The sequence below is a fragment of the Microcaecilia unicolor genome, chromosome 2 (assembly GCF_901765095.1).
Source record: "Microcaecilia unicolor chromosome 2, aMicUni1.1, whole genome shotgun sequence".
Taxonomy (NCBI): Eukaryota; Metazoa; Chordata; class Amphibia; order Gymnophiona; family Siphonopidae; genus Microcaecilia; species Microcaecilia unicolor.
In genome coordinates this window covers 552,962,634-552,984,279 of record NC_044032.1, presented here as the reverse complement: position 1 = coordinate 552,984,279, position 21,646 = coordinate 552,962,634, and the positions used below count along the sequence as shown (strand labels likewise).

General features: G+C 44.0%; 1 protein-coding gene across 2 annotated transcripts in view; it reads right to left on the bottom strand.

The window, feature by feature from the left end:
- The window catches only part of SPATA18 (spermatogenesis associated 18), a 195,962-nt gene that overhangs the window by 37,375 nt on the left and 136,941 nt on the right, over nucleotides 1–21,646 (bottom strand). For both annotated transcript variants that reach the window (XM_030191371.1, XM_030191372.1), the window contains 2 exons: nucleotides 8,754–9,006; nucleotides 1,986–2,144 (listed from right to left, as the gene is read on the bottom strand). In XM_030191371.1, the coding sequence (XP_030047231.1) occupies nucleotides 1,986–2,144; nucleotides 8,754–9,006 (412 nt within the window). The remainder of the gene's footprint in view (nucleotides 1–1,985; nucleotides 2,145–8,753; nucleotides 9,007–21,646) is intronic.

Sequence of the window (21,646 nt, the reverse complement as noted above, 5' to 3'; positions counted from 1 at the left end):
TATACTGAACATACATGTCTCAGGTATAGATGTGTGTGAGAACATACATCTTATTTATTACTATATTATTTGTAATTATTTGGGATTTTTTATTTCATATTTATTAGCAATGAAATATTTTTCAAATTACTGGATAGCAGGTTAAAATGTCTACGGTGTGATAAATAATCATAGAATTCTAGTTTCACAATATTGAAATTTGACAACCCTGGGTGACTTAGGGAAGGAAAACAACATCAGTGGGGGCGGGGGGGGGGGGGAGGTTTGAGTAGAAGAGTAATATGAGATTGGTGGAGGAACAAAGGAGGAAAAGAAACTTTGGCGATATGAAGATTCACAGTGGGAGATGGGATTCTGCCAGGTACTTATGACCTGGATTGGTCACTGTTGGAAGCAGGATACAGGGCTAGAAGCAGCATCAGTCTGACCCAGTATGACTATTCTTATGTAACTTGGAGGGGCATTTTTCGATATGACATCTAAGACCAAAATCTGAATAAGAAAGAAGTTCATTTTCCAAAAAGAAATATGTCTATCTTTTGTTTTCAAAAATACTGTTTCTAACAAGGTTTTGTGCTTTGGACATTTTGTTTTTTGGTCCATTTAAAAAAAAAAAAAAAAAACATATCCAAGTGAAAAACATAGAAAATCAAGCCATTGGGATGTAGGAGGGGCCAGCATTTTTAGTAGACTGGTCTCCGAGACATCCCAGGAGATAAATGGGCCACCCTACTAGACTTCAAAAAAAATGCTCGCAGGTACGCATCTCACCGTTGCTCCCTTATCTTGTCTGCTGAGCCCCCCCCCCAAACCCACTGCCCAATGGCCCTTATGGGTGAAGGGGCACCTATATGTGGGTACAGTGGGTTTCTGGTGAGTTTTGGAGGGCTCACAGTTTTCACCACAAATGTGACAGGTAGAGGGCGATAGGGACCAGAGTCCCCCACTCCAGTACAGGGAGATAAGGACCAGAGTCCCCCACTCCATGGTGCACTGCACTGACCACTATACTACTCCAGGGACCTACATGCTGCTCCAATAGACCTGGCTCTAACATCTCAGGCTGTCATAGAGGCTGCAAAATCATATATGTATTCACATTTGTGGGGGGTGGGAAGGGGCCAGTGACCACTGGGGGGTACTGAGGAGTCACCCCTGATTCCCTCCAGTGGTCATCTGGTCATTTAGGGCATCCTTTTGTGCCTTATTCGTTATAAAAACAGGTTTAGCTCAAAACATCTTAGTTTTAGTCCTGGACGGTTTTGTTTTGTTTCATTATGACTGAAAAACGTCCAAGTGTTAGGAATGCCCAGATTCCCACCTTTAACAGGACCCTGACACACCCCCTTGTGATCTGACGGACTTCATAGAAAAACGTCTGAAAATTGGTTTTTCTCACAAAAACGTCCAAATGCAGATTTATGCCACTTTTTGGACATTTTTCTCTTTTGAAAATGAGTGCCATAGTAACATAGTAGATGAAGGCAGATAAAGACCTGTATGATCCATCCAGTCTGCCCAACAAGATAAACTCATTGTATGTGATACTTTATATGTATACCTGTCCTTGATTTGACCTTGCCATTTTCAGGGCACAGACCGTAGAAATCTGCCCAGCACTGGCTTTGCTTCCCAATTACCAGTGTTGCCACCCAGTCTCCACTAAGCTTCTGTGGATCCATTCCTTCTAAACAGGATTCCTTTGTGTTTATCCCACACAATTTTGAATTCACTTAACACAAATGCCTTTGTGGCTCCTTCAATAGATGTAACTGAAATACTGCAAGCAGGAAGTTTTTATATCTAAAAACAAAGGTTATCCAACATATCAAAACCTCCCAAAATTCTAGTTTTCTCTACGACCAATATGGTTATTAGAATGACACCTAGGGTTTTGTACAAGCTGTAATCTAATAAAACAGCAATTATAAACATCAGTGATAATAAGAATATCACAAGATATTAAAAGCATTCCTAGAACTCACGTTAACACTGGATTGAACATCATACAGATCCAAGTTGCGAACTATGTAATCAATGACAGCATCTTCAAGTGACTCCAGTCCTGTGTGGCATGGTGACAGGGACTTCCTCACACGCAGTTTGAACTGTCTGAAGGCTAGCTTAGCTGTATGGAAAGACTCCTGTATATGACATAATTTAAACTCTTGTGAGCTTTGAAGGATGCACAGCTTTCAAGTCAAATAAAAGTGTATAGTCTTGCAAGAAGTCTTTCAGCTTTCTACATGTTGTGCATCTTGGAATTTAAAGAAACGAAAAATTATTTCTTACCTGATAATTTTCTTTCCTTCAGTCATAGCAGATTAATCCAGAGATGAGTGGGTTGTGCCCATCTACCAGCAGGTGGAGATAGAGAGTGCTGAACTGAACTCTCTTATAGGACAGAATGCTCCTTGGTCTGTCAGTATTTCTCATAACAAAGAAGAAGGAAACAGAATTATAACATTTCTCCTTCCCCAGAGGGAAAAGTGCTAAACCCAGAATTGCAAAAATGCACAAACCAGGCACAACAGTCGAGCTAAATGGAAACATACCTCAACAAGGTCCAACTGTGAGAACCAACCGATAGGGACCTCTGGAGAAAATAACCAGGGTGGGCCTCTGGATTCATCTGCTGCAACTAAAGGAAAGAAAATTATCAGGTAAGGCATAATTTTTCATACCTCGGTTTCAGCAGCAGATAAATCCAGAGATGTGTTGGATGTAGCAAAGCAATCCTTAAGTAGGGTGGAAACCAGAAGCTCCCTCGGATAGCCCTGATACTCAAAATGATGCATCCGACTGAGCGGACACATCCAAAAAAGTAGAGACTGGAGAAGATAGGCCAGGAAGACCATGTTACCACCCTACATATGTCCTCCAGGGAGAAGAGACGGGCAACCGCCCAAGAAGTTGCAATAGCTCGGGCAGCCCAGAACTGGTCAGAAGGGAGAGACCCATTAGGAAATAAGTGGATGCAAGAGCCCCAGGGTACCTGCAAGTAATCAAGGCTTCAGAAACTACAGTACCTGATGAGGCCCTGAGCAAAGCAATCAACTGGTGGAGGGAGCTCAGTGACCACTTTCAGAAAGCAACAAATGTCAACCAAGCAAGAAGAAACACAGGTTGATGAAGATGAAAGGCAGAAACCACCACAGGAAGGAAAGACGGGACTGTGTGCACTGTCACCTCTTCAGGAGAAACAGGAAAACCTCAAAAGAACAAGCCTGGAGTGTCAGAACCCTGCCTGGATTGTCGAGTAAAAGCAGGCCACCCCAGATAGCATCTGGTATCTTGAAATTGAGGGTGAGCCCGACCCGACCGGAAAGAATGTTTGGACTTGTCCCCAGGCAGACAATGAGACTCGAGTCACCCTGATCTTCCACCAACTTTTCCTAGTCCTCACCAAACAACAGCTGGCCCTGAAAAGAGCGCTGAACCAGCAAATGTTCGAAGCTGCATCTGTGCCCAGTGATGCAATCACAGAAAATGATGGGCTGTGACCCCCAGACAGCTTACCTGACTGATGCCTGAACCAAAATGCCAGTCCTGTCTCCACAGCCAGCAGTTCAGCTGTAGGATGACCGGCAGACTACTGGAAGAAAGCCAAAATCTCTGGTGCTCAGAAAAAACACGTCCTAGCAACATCTATGGAGAGAGAGCCCTTCTGAATTTGCAGAGGAAGGCTGTGCTGAATCCACCAGCTGAGACTGAGCTTGGAGGCTCCATGAGAGAAGAGACAAACAGCTGAGAAGAGACTGCTGAGGTGGTCTGAGAAAAAATCAGATTCATGGAAGAACGTCCAAAATAGAGGTCATTGAGCTCAGAGTTTGAACATATTCCCCAACCCTGGGACATGGAAAGGAAAGTAGATCCTGAATTCAGTGTGGAGCTGTGCTGCAGGGCAACAGGAAGAAATGTCTTCCTGAAGTGCATGTCGAATATCACTCCCAGATACTCCAAGATTTGCAGTGGACATAACTGACACTTAGTGAAATTAAATACTAATCTCAAGGACTGAAGAACAGAGCCATCTGGGAAGCAACTTGCAGGAACATAAGAAAAACCATACTGGGTCAGACCAATGATCCATCTAGCCCAGTTTCCTGCTTCTAACAGTGACCAATCCAGGTCACAAGTATCTGGCAGAAACCCAAATAGCAGCAACATTCCATGCTACCAAACCCAGGGCAAGCAGTGGCTTCTCCCATGCCCATCTCAATAGCAGACTATGGACTTTTCCTCCAAGAACTTGTCCAAAACTTTTTTAAACCCAGATTTTTTTTTGTTACATTTGTACCCCGTGCTTTCCCACTCATGGCAGGCTCAATGCGGCTTACATGGAGCAATGGAGGGTTAAGTGACTTGCCCAGAGTCACAAGGAGCTGCCTGTGCCTGAAGTGGGAATCGAACTCAGTTCCTCAGGACCAAAGTCCACCACCCTAACCACTAGGCCACTCCTCCACTTAACCGCTGTTACCACATCCTCTGGCAGCACGTTCCAGAGCTTAACTATTCTTTGCATGAAAAAATAATTCCTCCTATTTGTTTTAAAAGTATTTCCATGTAATTTCAACGAGTGTCTCCTAGTCTTTGTATTTTTTGAAAGAGTGAAAAATCAATTCACTTTTACCTGTTCTACATCACTCAGGATTTTATAGACCTCAATCATATCCCCCCTCTGCCATCTCTTTTCCAAGCTGAAGAGCCCTAGCCTCTTAACCTTTCTTCATATGGGAGGAGTTCTATCCCCTTTATCAGGAAGAGTCACAAAAAGCTAATTGTCGAGGTATGGATGAACCTAAAATCCATCCATGCAATGGAAGGCCGCCACTACTACCACAACCTTGAAAAAATGCCCTTGGAGATGTGGAAAGATAGAATGGCCTGGACATAAAGTGAGAATATTCTCCAAGGATTGCAAATCACAGAAATCCCCTGTGAGGAGGTCAAACAGTAATATGAAAGTACGCTTCCTTGAGAAGCAGGGGTGTTAGAAACTCTCCCTGCTGCACTGAAACTAGTACAGACTGTAGCGGTCCTATCATGAAATGTTGCCCCATTAATACTCTGTTGCCTCTTGACGTCCAAATGCAGGTGGAAGGAACCCCCAACTCCTTGCTTGGAAACCATAAAGTAAATGGAATAGTTTCACGTTCCCCAATCACCTCTGTGGACAGACTCTACTGTACCTAAATGAAAAAATGTTTGCCAGGCTGGTTGCATGGCTTGACATTAGGGCCAAAGCTTGCATGGAGATTCCAAGAAACAATCTGCAATGGAACGGAAGAACTGTAGTTTGCAGCCCTGCATAATGAGTGCCAAGACACATTGGTCTGAGGAAATGTAGATCCACTTCACATGGGATCTGGAGAGGTGTCCTGCCATTAGGAAACCCAAGGAGTGAACCAAGCCCCCCTCATGGGGAGGTGCGAGAAGCATTGGAATACCTGGAGTTTGAAACAAGGTGCTACTATCAGCATAAAAGAAGGCTTGTTTCTGTTGAATTGAGAACCTTGACAGGTAGATTTGCCTGGCCTGTAGCCTTTGGCTTCACAAAACCTAAGACAAGACCGAGAGGATGAAACGTCAATCTCCAAGACCTGGCGTCTCCAACCAACTTCTCTAGAACTTCTCCCAACAAAAATTTACCTCTAAAAGACTACCTGCTAAATGTGACATCAAAGCCATTTCAGCTGTCCAAAGCCAGCCCAAAATCGGCTTTCAATTATACCGATTTGGGCGCCCATGAGAGAAAGGCGCCCATCTCCTGATTTGGGTCGAAATATGGGAGTCTTTCTCTTTCGAAAATAAGCTGGATAGTGGAATTAGAAAAGGTACAGAGAAGGGCAACGAAAATGATAAAGGGGATGGGACAACTTCCCTATGAGGAAAGGCTAAAACGGCTAGGCTCTTCAGCTTGGAGATGCTGGGCTTGATTGACCTTTGGTCTTCCCAGTATGGCAATACTTATGTACTTACATTAAGAACTGGCTGGTATGGCTGTGCATTACAGGAAATGAGCGTGGCTGGAGCCAGAGCTAAATGGTGTAGTAGAACATAGCTGTTTGTACCATTGTGCACTATGGATGACAAGCTGCAGTGAGAGTCGAATCAGAAACCTCTGGATCCCTGTACTCACTCTCAGTTATGTGCACTAACCAGTAAGCTAGTCTTCTACACTGAAATAGTTCCACAATAGAGCTAGATGCCCATGACAATGAAAAGGTGCAAAAAGACAAGAGAAGCATTTAGAAACACTACGGTAGACAGTGATCTGTGCCACTGAGACAGTGGTGGCTGGAACTGGTATACAATAGGTTTGTCTAATAGCAGTGTACAATACCAGAGAGCAGAGCTGCAACCCAGCTAACCTTTAGCACTGCAGCGTAGTGTTAGCTGCCTAGCCATGTGAAGGATCGTACGTCAAGAGAAGAATGAAGGATAACACGCCCCGTTTGAAATAGAGAGGAGTTCCACAGCTTCCAATATTATGCACAACCCAGCCTTGAACCTGAGATCCTCAGGTTGAAAGCCAGCCACCACCCAGAATAAACCATTCTGCTTCACAAAGCACCATAGCAGGAATTATGTCCTTCACAAAGCACCATATAGACTGCATGTGGAGAAATCCCCCGCATGGAAGCACTGAGGTCCCACTCTTGCATGATCACCATGGACACCAGAAGCCATGGGAACAGTGCACCAGCCTCATAAAAAAGTCAATATTTGTTTGTTTGTAGCATTTATATCCCATATTTTCCCACCTATCTGCAGGCTCAATGTGGCTTACATTTTTCCGTAATGGTGATCACCAATTCCGGAAAAGAGAAAATACATAGTTAAGATAGAGGTGACAGAGTGGATTAGATATTCAGGTAAAGAAAGTTCATTTTCATGCTGAGAAGTAAAAAGGTATATGCAAAACAGCTCACCAAAACCCGGAGCCAACAGCCTTAAACATGAAACTACACAAAACTGTTCAGGTGTTGGTTTGGGGGTTTTTTTTCCCCTAATTTAAGTAACTGCCCTCTGATAAAAAAAACAAAAACTGAGGGGACCCAAAGTGCCCAAAATGAAAGGTGCAGCAAAATATGGGAACCTAAACAAGCCCCGTCAGGGGACTCAACCCAAAGGGTGCACTGCCCTACTGCTGTTCTCTTGCCCATATATGAGCAGCCACTTTACCCTACTCTTGACTATAAGGAAAGGCCTAACTCACCACAGACAGTGCAGCCATTTCGTGACTGCTGCTCCCTACAAAAGCACCTTAGGCAACTCAGCCGTCCCAGTCCAGGCGTAGATATAGATGAAAGGCATGACAGAGTTGTAGCTGAACCACTAACCCAAGAAGGTCTCCTGCACACCTCGTGCCTTGGAAAGCAATTAGGCAGTCACCTAGTGCACACCAAGAGAGGAATATGCAAGGCAAAAAAAGCTGATTCAGACAAGGAGACCAGAAGCCCACGAAGGGCCTTGTGACAAGCCCAGGCAACTCTTGCAGGATGAAATACCCAAACCACAGTGGGATTACCAGGCTCCGCTGGGAAGAGGTCATGTCTTCCAAGCCCTCCTGCAATGGTGCAGACACAGACTGCCCAGCAAGACCCCTTGAGAAAGAAGTGGGAAAGAGGGGCCAGAGATCCCCCATCAGGTCCCAACCGAACCCAACTCTGTTCAGAGGAAGGTGCTGAGGCAGAAATAAACACAGAAGGTGCCCCCCCCCCCCCCCCCCATCTTTGGTGAGCAGACACTGTCAGGGACCCGTTGAGGTTTATTTGTTCAGAGGTTTTTTTTGTTTGCTTTTAAAGAAACAGTGCCCAGGAGTACTAGAAAACCAGAGGAAAAAGAGCAGACAACTCACCCCCCCCCCCCCCCCCCGGAGCAGCAGAAGCAAAGGAAAGAAGCGCTGAAGGAGGAATGGGTGAGATAACTGCCGTCATTGTCACCACTGGCTCATGTGCGAACAGGATGGCTGCTGGAATCCTGTCAGCACCATTGGGGTGACCATCCCGTGCTTCACTTGCGCACAGGAAAAAGGCAAGGCCCCCTTGAATGCTGCCCTGTATGCTAAAGACAACCTGCACAGCCAGCTGGACCAAGACCTGGCACTGTTCACCGCTTTCCACAGCGGGAGCAGCGGGTAATCACCTCTGCAACCTGCCCATGAAAAAGAAAGCCATGACCGCATGAAGCTGCCCAGAAATAAATTAAACTTAAACTCACTCACCTTGTGGTGTCTTCAGGAGACCTGCCTGCTGTTCCAAGTTCGTTGGAGATACATAGCTCCCTCTCCGCTCTCAGCCCTGATACTGGGAGCACCACTATCTTTCCAGGAGCCATTGTGAGCTGACATAGAATGCCCAAACACTAGTCTGCAAAACTCCTTTTTTTTGTGGTAAGACATCTAAGGAAGAATGGAGAAAGGCTGGAGAGGGCAGCAGGGTGAGAGGGACCTGGGGTGACCAGATGTACCCTCTAAAGGTGGCGCCACTCAGCCGCACATCCCATAACTCTACTGAACTGACCAGGAGCTCATGAGAGACCATCCATCTACCTGCTGGAGACAGAGAATACTGACTGACCAAGGAGCATTCCGTCCTATAAGACAGTTCAGTTCAGCACTCTCTATCTCCACCTGCTTGTAGATGGGCACAACTCGCACATCTCTGAATTCATCTGCTGCTGGTGCTAAGGAAACTACTATAGAGAGGGTCATGAAAGTAATCTAACTCATAAATGTAGTTTCATACCATTGTGGCAATAAATATAATTCGTTGAACCATCTCCAAATCATCTATGTAACGTCTCAGAAGGTTCTGTGCATCCAGACGATCATTGGCATAAATATCATTGAAGTGAGAAACAAGGCGGGCATGGCGGGAAGCATTGCTATATCTGGCAGAGGTGGGTGACTCACTCTTCAAAGATGGAATGGGACTGGGAGACCTGCTAGCTCTAGGTGACTTGCTTGTGAATGGACTAGTTGAATGACTTCTGGAAAGTCTAAAAAGGCAAGAAAAGATGTCAAGACAATTTCTACTTTACAGATTTCCTGTCTGCAGCCACAGCATTTGAACTAACTAAGTAGTTTCTCCTCCTTTACATAGTAGCTTACACTATATTGAACATTTATGTCAGCCCTAAGTTTTGGAACAGTCTACCAAGGTCCTTAAAGGAGATAGACGATCATCAAATTTTCAAGAAATCCTTAAAAACTTTCTTGTTTGAGAAGGCATATCCCAACTACATCACTCAGCCCACACCTTCTTCCTCTTGAATGAACCTGTTTCCAACAGTTATTACCCTTTTTGATATGTAACTTTTGTAATTTTGTAAGCCACATTGTGCCCGCTGTTGTGGGAAAATGCGGGATATAAATGTACTTAAATAAATAAATAAATATATTGAACATTTGTCATATTGTCATGGTCAGTACAATCTTGCAAAGTATTGGCATTATGTTTTAATGACATACACCAAGGACTATAACTATTCCCATCAAAAATCATTTTAACCACAGATTCTCCAAAAAGGAAAAATTAGGTCTAACCTATTAATTTTCTCTCTTTTAGTTGCACCAGACCAGTCCAAGACCTTTTGGGTTATCCCCCAGATTCTATAAATGGCGACTGAAGTTCCGCATGCAAATCAGCACAGATAGCCAATTTGTGCACAGAACTTGCTTGATTAACAAACCAATCAGCACTGATAACTGGATGTTAACAAGCAATTATCAGGACTAATTAGGATTTACGTGCATAACTCGCTAAGCGTATTCTATAAAGTGATTCGCATAAATTGGACCAAACAGATCTCAAAAGGGTCAGTGTATAGTGGGCATTCCAAACATTTACATGCACTTTTACAGAATATACTCAATCAGCGCCTAATAAAATGCGGGTATTTACACCAGGTTTTAGTTGGTATAAATGTCTCCGCCTAAATTTTAGTCATGGAATGGCTGCTACACGTATTCTATAAACCGCACCTACTGTTAGGCAAGGTTTATAGAATAGCAATAAGCGCAATTTTTTTCAGCGCCAAGTTTTTAGGTGTCATGTATAGAATCTAGCCCTATGTGTCCATTGACCAGAAGGTAGAGGTAGAGACTATAGAACTGTAATGTGCCTTATTAGGAACCTGTACAGCTCAAGCAATTCAGTATTTAAATATCAAAGCAGTAGAAACATGACCATCTGTAAAACTAAAGTAAAAAAAAGTTCCTTGCTTGCCAGAAAAAAAAACAGTTTAATAATAAAACACTTAGGGGGTCTTTTACTAAGGATTAGCTCAATTTATCTGCCACAGGACCCACCTTATTCCTATGGGTACTGCTGCAAATAATGCACGCTAATCTTTAGTAAAAGACCACAGTCCAGAAACTGAAGAATAAAGGATTGCCCAGGAGTTACGGACCAAGAAAGGGATCTGGGTGTTGTCGTCAATAATTCACTGAAACCTTCTGCTCAGTGTGCTGCTGCGGCTAGGAAAGTGAATAGAATGTTGGGTATTATTAGGAAAGGTATGGAAAACAGGTGTGAGGATGTTATAATGCTGTTGTATCGCTCCATGGTGCGACCACACCTTGAGTATTGTGTTCAATTCTGGTCGCCGCATCTCAAGAAAGATATAGTAGAATTGGAAAAGGTACAGGGAAGGGCGAGTATAATGATAGCGGAGATGGGACGACTTCCCTATGAAGAAAGACTAAGGAGGCTAGGGCTTTTCAGCTTGGAGAAGAGACGGCTGAGGGGAGACATGATAGAGGTATATAAAATAATGAGTGGAGTGGAACAGGTGGATGTGAAGCGTCTGTTCGCGCTTTCCAAAAATACTAGGACTAGGGGGCATGCGATGAAACTACAGTGTAGTAAATTTAAAACAAATCGGAGAAAACATTTCTTCACCCAACGCATAATTATACTCTGGAATTCGTTGCCGGAGAACGTGGTGAAGGTGGTTAGCTTAGCAGAGTTTAAAAAGGGGTTAGACGGTTTCCTAAAGAACAAGTTCATAAACCACTACTAAATGGGCTTGGGAAAAATCCACAATTCCAGGAATAACATGAATAGAATGTTTGTACATTTGGGAAGCTTGCCAGGTGCCCTTGGCCTGGATTGGCCGCTGTCGTGGACAGGATGCTGGGCTTGATGGACCCTTGGTCTTTTCCCAGTGTGGCATTACTTATGTACTTATGTACTATAAGCAAGAGATAGAGCAGGTATGCAAACTTACAGGCACATAACTGAAATAGTCTGGTGTGACTAAAAGAAAGAAAATTAGCAGTAATGGTAATTCCTTACCATCAGCATCAGAGCAATATAGGAACCCGTGGAATGTAACAAAGAAGTCCTCAAGATGAGAGCGAAACAGATACCCCCACTCTGATAACCAAAGCATCAAAAGATTTTTCCTCCCTAGCCAAAACATCTAAACTGTAATGTTTTGAAAAGGTATGAAAAAAGGACCAATTGGCAGCCTTAGAGATATCCAAAGGTGAAACTGCAGTATGCTCTGTCCAAGATATAAGATGGCTGCCGTATAGTTGGTCGCAGGAGCAACTAGCTCCGAAGACCCTCAGTGGACCTAACAGGGGATCGGCCACAAATAGGTCCGATTTCACTGGAAAGTTCATCGAGAGGTGCTGCGGAGCCTACACTAACTCCCGGTCAACTGGCCTGAGCCGGGACACCGCAGGGAGCCTGCCGAGCCTGCCCCATGCGAATGCCCAAGACCACGTTGCTGAACGGCCCAGGTCTTAATAACTGCCCCACTTCGCCCACCCCCCATCATCACTGGCGGGCCGCGATCACCTCTTGCACCGCCGACCACCAGCTGCCACTGAACACCACCTGTACCGACTGCCGTCCGCTCGCCGGTACCTACCTTCTAGACAGATGATCATCTGGCGAGCCCACCTCCGACACCGTTGGCTAGGCTGCCAGAGCTGAAGATTGCGAGAGGTACCGACTGCGGGGGAGGGAGTGGAGTGCCGCACAGGCTGAGCAGCGAGAAGGAAGGAGACGGCGAGAAGAAAAGGTGAGAGGATTGAGCGTTGGAGGCACCACGAGGGAACGAAAAGACTGGGCCCAGTTGGACCTACTTCACCACACAGACCAAGAGGCTACGCTGAAATCGGCCTACCCGCAGCCCTGGGGAGGTACATAGTGGGAGATCCACCCATCTCGAGTCTCAACAGTTAGAAGGAGATCAGACCTGCGACCCCAATGATTGTGACTTAACAACAAAGGAGCCACGAGAAACCCATGGGATAATAAGGGCAGACCACTACAACTGACTGTGAATAAATTATCCTCTTTACCCTCTTCACCCATCTCCAAAAATATACCAAAACCTCCCACATTTGCACTTCCACTTCTCACCAAACCGACAACCACCATACTAAAGGAAGAACACCCACACTTGGACTACACCAACAAAGTGGAATGAAAGGTCAAAACATACACACACTGACCAGGGAAAGACAACTTACGAAAATCCACACCTCTCCAAATATAGAAGCCCCACTCCACAACATTCAAGTGGGCTACATTAACACCAGATCTGTAGTAAACAAAACAACAACAATAACAGATTGGATCACATCAGATAACCTTGACCTACTTTTTATCAACGAAACCTGGATTCACGATCAAAAAGATCTCATAATCCTTGACCTCTGCCCTCCAGGATATAAGATCACTCATTGGGCCAGAAAGGAAAAGAGAGGCGGTGGCCTAGCACTAATTTATCACTCCCATTTCATCACCGAAACTACTGCTGAGTCCATTACAACCCAATTAGAAATTGTCTCAATCAGAATTCACAACAAATCCCTGGCTGATCACCTAAACTGCTTCTTATTCTATAGACCTCCCGGCAACTGGAACGATTGCCAGCCTAATCTTATGGACTGTATCTCAAACAGTTGTGTATCCAACCCTAACACACTAGTACTAGGTGACATAAACCTCCACCTTGAAGACATTAACTCTACCAATTCACGAGATTGCAAGGATTTCCTCCACTCATGGGATCTCAAATTTCCACAAATGCAAGCTACCCACATTAAAGGGCACACACTGGACCACTTCTCCTACAAACTATCCACAAACCACAACATATTAGTAACAGATTTTAAATGATCAGAAATACCTTGGTCCGATCACTACAAACTAAACCTATCACTGAATTGGCGGAAGAAGGGATCATACCATACACCAGAATACACAACCTACAGCACAAGAGGCCAAATTGGCCCAACAGAATTTTGGCAACAGATATATGACAATGAGTGGAACGCTCGAAAGGATTCCACACACTACCTCTCTGACTGGGATGAAAGTTGCAAGAGCGTAGTAGACGAAATAGTATCCCTAAGAACAAGAATATCACGAAGACAGAATGTGGCCCCATGGTTCAATGACAAACTAAAAAAATTCAAAACACAAACCAGAAAACTCGAACGAGCATGGAATGTATTTATTTATTTATTATTACATTTATACCCCACATTTTCCCACATATTTGCAGGTTCAATGCGGCTTACAATAAACCGAAAAGGCTATCGCTAATCCAGCAGAAAACAAATACAATAGAATATAGTAGGCATTGAGGATAGAAAGAATAGTGTGTAGAGGGAAAGCGGAAAAGTTAAGAGGGTCCACAGTGGTCCAATTATGTGCTGGTTTGCAGTACTTTAGATTTTAAGTTGGATCCAGGGGGTAGGCCTTCCGGAATAAATTGGTCTTAAGTAATTTCCTAAAGTTGAGATGGTTTTGAGTAGTCTTCACAACTTTTGGAAGCACATTCCACAACTGGGTGCTAATAAACGAAAAACAGGAAGCGTAGGTGGATTTATATTTTAGGCCTGCACAGGTAGGGTAATGGAGATTTAGGAATGAACGGCATGTGCTTGATGTATTCCTGGGTGGAAGATTGATAAGGTTATACATGTAGCCTGGTGCTTCTCCATAAAGGATTTTGTGTAATAGGGTGCAGATCTTGAAGTTGATTTGTTCCTTTATTGGGAGCCAGTGCAATTTCGCTCGAAGGGGCTTGGAACTTTCAAATTTGGGTTTACCAAAGATTAGTCTTGCTGCTATGTTTTGTGCAGTCTGAAGTTTCTTTACGAGTTGTTGTTTGCATCCTGCATATATGCCATTACAGTAGTCTAGGTGACTTACTACCATTGATTGGACTAGATATCTAACTATTTCTCTAGGGAAGAAAGATTTTATTCGCTTGACTTTCCACAATGAAAAAAACATTTTTTTAGCAGTGGAATTAGCTTGGTTTACTAGTGTTAGGTTGCGGTCAATGACTACACTCAGTATCTTTAGGCTCTCAGATATAGGAAGTGTGAGGTTTTGAGTGATTAAAGAAGAAGGTTTGAACCTATTATGTATAGATGAAAGGATAAGGCAGCGTGTTTTCTCATTATTCAGCTTCATTTGAAAAGTAGTAGTCCATTTGTTCATGGTGTCCAAGCCGAGGTTGATTTCTCTGGTAATTTCAGACAAGTCACTTCTAAAGGGAATATAGATTGTGACGTCGTCGGCATAGATGGATGGATTGAGGCCAAGGTTGGACAGGGAATTAGCCAAAGGGATCAACATTATATTGAAGAGAGTAGGGGATAAAGGGGAGCCTTGAGGAACTCCACAGTCAGCTTTCCACAATGGTGATGAGTGAATTAGTTTTTACTTGGTAGGTTCTGGAGGTAAGAAAACCCTTTACCCATCTGAATACATTTCCCCCCTATTCCGTAGTAATCAAGAAGGTATAATAGTATGTCGTGGTTTACCATGTCAAAAGCGCTTGACATGTCAAATTGGAGAAGGAGTATGCTACTGCCTACAGCTATTTCCTTTTTGAAACTGGACAAGAGTGTAATTAGCACGGTTCAGTGCTGTGGAGGGACCTGAATCATGATTGTGATTCTTGCATTATGGAGAATTTTTCCAGGTACTCATTAAGCTGCTTTGTCACCATACTCTCCATTAGTTTAACAAAAAGTGGGATGGAGGCAATTGGGCGGTAATTAGACAGATCGTTACCTTTTTATCTTGACATCTTTGGGTATTGGAGTGAGTAAAATGTTGCTGTGATCCTCCGGGAAGAAGCCATTTGTGAGCATGAAGTTTAGATGAGCAGTTAGGTCTGTGGTGAAGCAGTCAGGGACTGATTTGAGTAATTGGCTGGGGCAGATATCTAGTTTACAATATTTACTTGAAAATCTATGGATCCCCTGGGTAACTGAATCTTTGGTTAAGGGTGCAAATTTCGATGTGCTTCGATCTGCTGGATACTCTCCCCCAATAGGATCCATGTTGCTTATGAAATTATAAAGGTCAGGGTTGTGCTTGGGCAATGAATTGCGCAGCTTTGTTATTTTTTCCTTTAAAAAAAGTAGCAAGACTGACAGCAGAAGGCGTGTCAGCATTGAGAGAAGTTATTGGATTGGTATCAGTTAGTTTGTTGATGTAATAATAAAGTTTCTTTAGATCTTTGTAATCTGGACCAATTTTAGTTTTATAATAAAGCCTTTTGGACTGCTTTATAGCATATTTATACTTTATTTGCGTTTGTTTCCATGTATTGAGAGTAATTTCATCTTTTGTCTTTCTCCATGCTCGCTCACTTTTCCTGGAGAGGGTTTTAAGTTTTCTTAAATCATCATTGAACCAAGGCATCGGGGCATGTTGTTTTGTTTTTTGTGTTGTTACTAAAGCTAAAACATCTAATATGTCTCTGCATCTTTCATCCCAGTCTGATAGGAAGTGTGTAGAATCTGTACGAGCTGACCATTCATTATCATAGATGAGTTGCCAAACATCTTAGCGTCAATACGGCCTCTGGTGCAATAAGTCGTACAATCAACTGTTTGTGTAGGGCCTTTCTTTCGCCATAATAGTGTTAAATTTAATTTGTAGTGGTCAGACCAGGGGGTTGCAGACCAATTAATATATGTTAGTTGTAGATCAGTGGCTAATTTGTATGAAAGTAGGTTAAGAGTGTGTCCTTTGATATGAGTAGCTTACGGATTGGGCCACAAGAGATCGCAGGAATGAAGAAAGTCCATACACTCACATGAATTAGTAGATGTAGGATCTTCTAGGTGAAGGTTTATGTTTCCTAATTAAGAATATTCGAATTATTTACGCATGTTTCAGAGACGAAGTCCATGAAGGTAGATTGGCTAACATTCCAATTTCCCGGTGGTCTGTAGAAGAGGATGCAAACCAGATGACCATGCAAGGATTTATGAAAGATACGGAACGAGGCAATTTCTAGATGAGATGAAGTGGATTCAGCAGTGATTTCAACAGTGAGATGGGAACTTGATAAATGAGTGCAATTTCTCCGCCTCGTTTTTTTTTCTGGACCAGTGTATAATTTTATAACCTGGAGGGCATATTTCAAGGATTACACTGGTCTACAAAAAAAAACATACATTTTCTGGAAGATAATTCTTCCCTGAATCCAGATCTCATTTCAGAATTTCCGTATCAGCCTCAGTTTTCATGTGATAATGGTTTTTGTAAATGCTTGTGTCGGCGTATGTAGCTATTATATGTATCTGGCAAAATGACACGCTTCTGCTACAAGAGTTCCAAAAAAACTGTGTCAGTTCATAAAGAAATCAAAGATATAAGCAACATAAGAGTAAAAGACCAGTAAAGGATCATTACAAAAGACCATGTCACCTTCCTTGGAGAAATATTCAGAAAAAATAGCATGTCGGTCACGAAAAACACTCACTTTCGTATCGCAAGAAAGAAGATTCCATCCTTTTAATCTCGAACCTAAAAGCTCAGCCTGTTGCTTCGACAAATTTAAATCACGAACAAGATCGTTGAGATCCCCTTGTGTCAAAAAGTGGGGCACATTTGATTTACAGAGGTCCTGAAATGATGGGTCAGGTATGCATATCCCCTTCTCTGTCTTCTGCATGTTCGTCACTGTATTCATCTTCACTCACTATCAAATTCTCAGGAGGCACTGGTACTGGCAATTCTTCACTGTGACATACAGGTCTTATAGTAGATGGTAAGTTAGGATATTGCACAGTTTTCCTTGTTTTAGAGGTGATTCCTGCTATTTTTGTCAGACAGAAATAACAGTCTGTTGTGTGATCCGTTGGTTCCCTCCAAATCATGGGAACAGCAAAGGGCATGCAACGTCTTCCTTTTAACCAGCCTGTCAGGAGTGTAACACACATCAAACAGCAAATGTGGGGAGCCCACTTGAGGTCCTGTTCACCAACCTTACACCCAAAATATAGTTCGTAGCACTTTTTAACAAGAGGATTAAGTTTTCGTTTTTGCGATTTCAGAGTAAACTCTCCACAGATATAACAAAAATAATTTGGGCTATTTGCACAGGTACGAGGCATTTCTTCTGAAATGACACAAAACACAAACCTTCACAAACGTAGAACTACAAGCAGTCACTTCCAACAGCAATTGTTGACTGAACTCTCAATGCTGAGATACAGGTGGCAACTGACGCAACAGAACGCGTTTGAACATGTTCGAGCATGACTCATGGGCAATGTTGCCAAACCTCCCTTATTTCCTGGTGGTGGCTTTCTAAACTAAGGGTTTTGAATTGTAATTCCTAGTATATTTCAATTGTTTTTCCAACAATTACAACTGCTGAATTAAATTAATCCACAGCAGCAGGGCCGCCGAGAAACTTGGCCGGGCCCGGGACAAGGCCACCTCGCCCCCGCCGCAGCCCCGCCCCCGAGGTCGCCGCTCCCCTCCCCCTCCGAGGTCGTCGCTGCTGCTGCTGCTCCCCCTAGGGCGGGATACAGGGAGGGAAGGAGACCTGAAGGGAGGAGTTCCGCCTCACAGGGAGGTGAGAGGGAGAGTCGCACTGCGCGGTGATTTAAATACAGGGGGCCGGCCCGGTGGCAGACAGTCAGAGGGCGGGTGGGACTGGCACTGGGCCCCCCTTGAAGGCCAGGGCCCTGAGGATTTTGTCCCCCCGCCCCTCCTCTCGGCGGCCCTGCACAGCAGGGTACCAAAATGCAGCGTTTTCAAGGATTTTTATAAAAAGGGTAGCGTGTCACAAGAAAACTGAGCCCGATAGGCAAAAACTGATTTCGTTTTCGAATTCAGCACCCATGACTTAGCTAAGAACAGCATTCACATTCTTTGTAAGAAAAATGCCGTTTACCAGTGTTATCGGATCAGCTATGGAATGAATCCAGGTTTCTGTGATGAAAATAAGATCAAGGTTTTCTGATGTAATCCAATCTGGAATAATTGTGGTTTTATTGACAATAGATCTAGCATTGATGTATCCCACTGAGGGCACCCTGTCAAAAGAAACCGGTCAAAAAAAAAACAGACAAAAGAAACCAGACAAAAAAGTTCCAAACAAAAGGGTCTGATGAAATAGATTTACTGAGAAAGTCCATGGCTTGTCACTTGAAAGTCCTGGCACCTACCTACGGCTTGACTTCACTATCCACACTTGGTATCTAGTGAGAATCATAAATCTGCTTGACAAGATAATCTAGCTTAATTAAGGAGGTTTCCCTGCCCTGTTTTGTGTAGAGTCTATTTTGTCTTGGGTTTTTTGGGGGGAGGGTTTTTTTTGTCATGGTCTGTTTTGGTTTTACTCTGTTTTGTTGGGGGTTTTTGTCGGGATTTTTTTGTCATGGTCTATTATGTTGGCGTGCCCCCACTGAGATATTTTGATAGGAGGCCTCTATGAATGGAGTAGTGGAAATTTTTTTGAGATGCCTCTCAGTAGTCTGAGAGTAATTGTAATATCCCTCTATACCAGTTGTTAGAAGCTTGCCACACCTAGACAATTTACCTTTATGAAGGTGGTTTTTGGTAAGAAAAGAAGTGGAGCGACTAGGCAGTCCATGTTGATGTTGTATAATGGGAATAAAGTTAAAATCTGAGCTCTTCATCAGCGTACTCCGGCCCCAGGATGGCAAATGTAGCAATCCGTTCCTTCTCTCATAGTTTGCAGCAATATCCAGCTGATTGAAAAGTGTTATTCTGTATTATGTCCCCGAACTCTGGTACCAACAGCTGTTTGGTGTGTGTGAGGATCGTTTCCACAGGGCCTAGTCTAATCTTTTCCCTGGGGTATCCAGACAAACGCTTCACTCTCTTGCTCTCCTCATCCATCTGCACCGGCCCCAGAGCCCCACACAATGGCCACCTGAGTAGGAGAAGATGCTGGAGGTGATCGAAAACCAGGCAACTCTCAGCAGCTGAAGATCAGTGATGCAGGGAAGGATCACACCCAGTGGCACAGCTGAGCGGTACCCAATGCAGGTGAGGCTCAAGGATGCCAATGGCCTGACGGCGACGCCGTAGTATGCTAGGGTCAAGAAACGACAGGTTCTCCACAATAATTTGGACCCAGCAAGGTGGGAAAAGCAGGCCAAAACTCCGCACCGACCATCAACGCACCCCCAACACGATCATAGTAACATAGTAAATGACGGCAGAAAAAGACCTGCACGGTCCATCCAGTCTGCCCTACAAGATAAACTCATATGTGCTTCTTTTTGTGTATACCTTACCTTGATTTGTACGTGTCCTTTTCAGGGCACAGACCATGTAAGTCTGCCCAGCACTATCCCCGCCTCCCAACCACCAGCCCCGACTCCCACCAACGGCTCTGGCACAGACCGTATAAGTCTGCCCAGCACTATCCCCGCCTCCCGCCACCAGCTCTGCCACCCAATCTCGGCTAAGCTCCTTAGGATCCATTCCTTCTGAACAGGATTCCTTTATGTTTATCCCACGCATGTTTGAATTCTGTTACCGTTTTCATTTCCACCACCTCCCGCAGGAGGGCATTCCAAGAATCCACTACTCTCTCCGTGAAAAAATACTTCCTGACATTTTTCTTGAGTCTGCCCCCCTTCAATTTCATTTCATGTCCTCTCGTTCTACCGCCTTTGCACCTCCGGAAAAGGTTCGTTTGCGGATTAATACTTTTCAAATATTTGAATGTCTGTATCATATCACCCCTGTTTCTCCTTTCTTCCAGAGTATACATGTTCAGGTCATCAAGTCTCTGCTCATTCGTCTTGTAACGCAAATCCCTTACCATTCTCGTAGCTTTTCTTTGCACCGCTTCAATTCTTTTTACATCCTTCGCAAGGTACAGCCTCCAAAACTGAACACAATACTCTAGGTGGTGCCTCACCAACGACTTATACAGGGGCATCAACACCTCCTTTCTTCTGCTGGTCACACCTCTCTCTATACAGCCTAACAACCTTCTAGCTACGGCCACCGCCTTGTCACACTGTTTCGTCGCCTTCAGATCCTCAGATACTATCACCCCAAGATCCCTCTCCCCGTCCGTACCTATCAGATTCTCCCCGCCTAACACATACGTCTCCCAAGGATTTCTGTTCCCTAAGTGCATCACTTTGCATTTCTTCGCATTGAATTTTAATTGCCAACCTTAGACCATTCTTCTAGCTTCCTCAGATCCCTTTTCATGTTTTCCACTCCCTCCCAGGTGTCCACTCTGTTACAGATCTTAGTATCATCCGCAAATAGGCAAACTTTACCTTCTAACCCTTCGGCAATGTCACTCACAAATATATTGAACAGAATCGGTCCCTGCACCGATCCTTGAGGCACACCACTACTCACCTTTCCCTCATCCGAGCGAACTCCATTTACCACCACCCTCTGGCGTCTGCCCGTCAACCAGTTCCTAATCCAGTTCACCACTTCAGGTCCTATCTTCAGCCCATCCAGTTTATTTAAGAGCCTCCTGTGGGGAACCGTGTCAAAAGCTTTGCTGAAATCTAAGTAGATTACGTCCATAGCTCGTCCCTGATTTAATTCTCCTGTCACCCAATCAAAGAACTCAATGAGATTCATTTGGCACAATCGGGACAAACTGTGGCTGGTTAGCGGCCGGCCCGCGGTAATGTCGGCGATGGGCAGCCTCAGACGGTTGTCAAAGACGGCTGGTCAATAGCCCAACAGGCTTCCCATCGCACCTCAGATCAGGTCTAGTACAGATGAAGCAAAAAACAAGCTGATCCGTGGCTAAATGCTTATTGAACACCTGAGGGTCTCCGGAGCTAACGGTTCCTTGCCCTTCTAAGCAGCGGCCATCTTGCTCTCAATAAGAGAATAAGTTAAAAGATGTGCACACACTTAATGCATGGAAACAAACACAAAGAAAATACAAATATGCAATAAGACAAACCAAAATATCCTACTACAAAACTAAAATAGGACCAGACTACAAAGACATGAAGAAACTATTTCAACTCGTAAACAAACTCCTAGATACCACTCCTATCACTACAACCAACACTGACATCCCATCTGTAGATGATCTTGCCAACCACTTCAAGGAAAAAATAATAAAACTATGCAATACACTTCCTCAACACAACACTGACCTCGAACACTTCTTCAATCTACTGGACTCAAACTATGAAGAATACCCCTCAGACCGCATCTGGTCAAAATTTGCTCTCCTCTTCGTCGAATCAGTTACCCAAACGATTCATAGATTCTCCAATACCCATTGTAAACTGGACACCTGCCCCGGTTACTTACTTAAATCTGCACCCAATCGCTTCATTGAAGACCTTACATCCTACCTAAACTGCATGTTCCAACAAGGT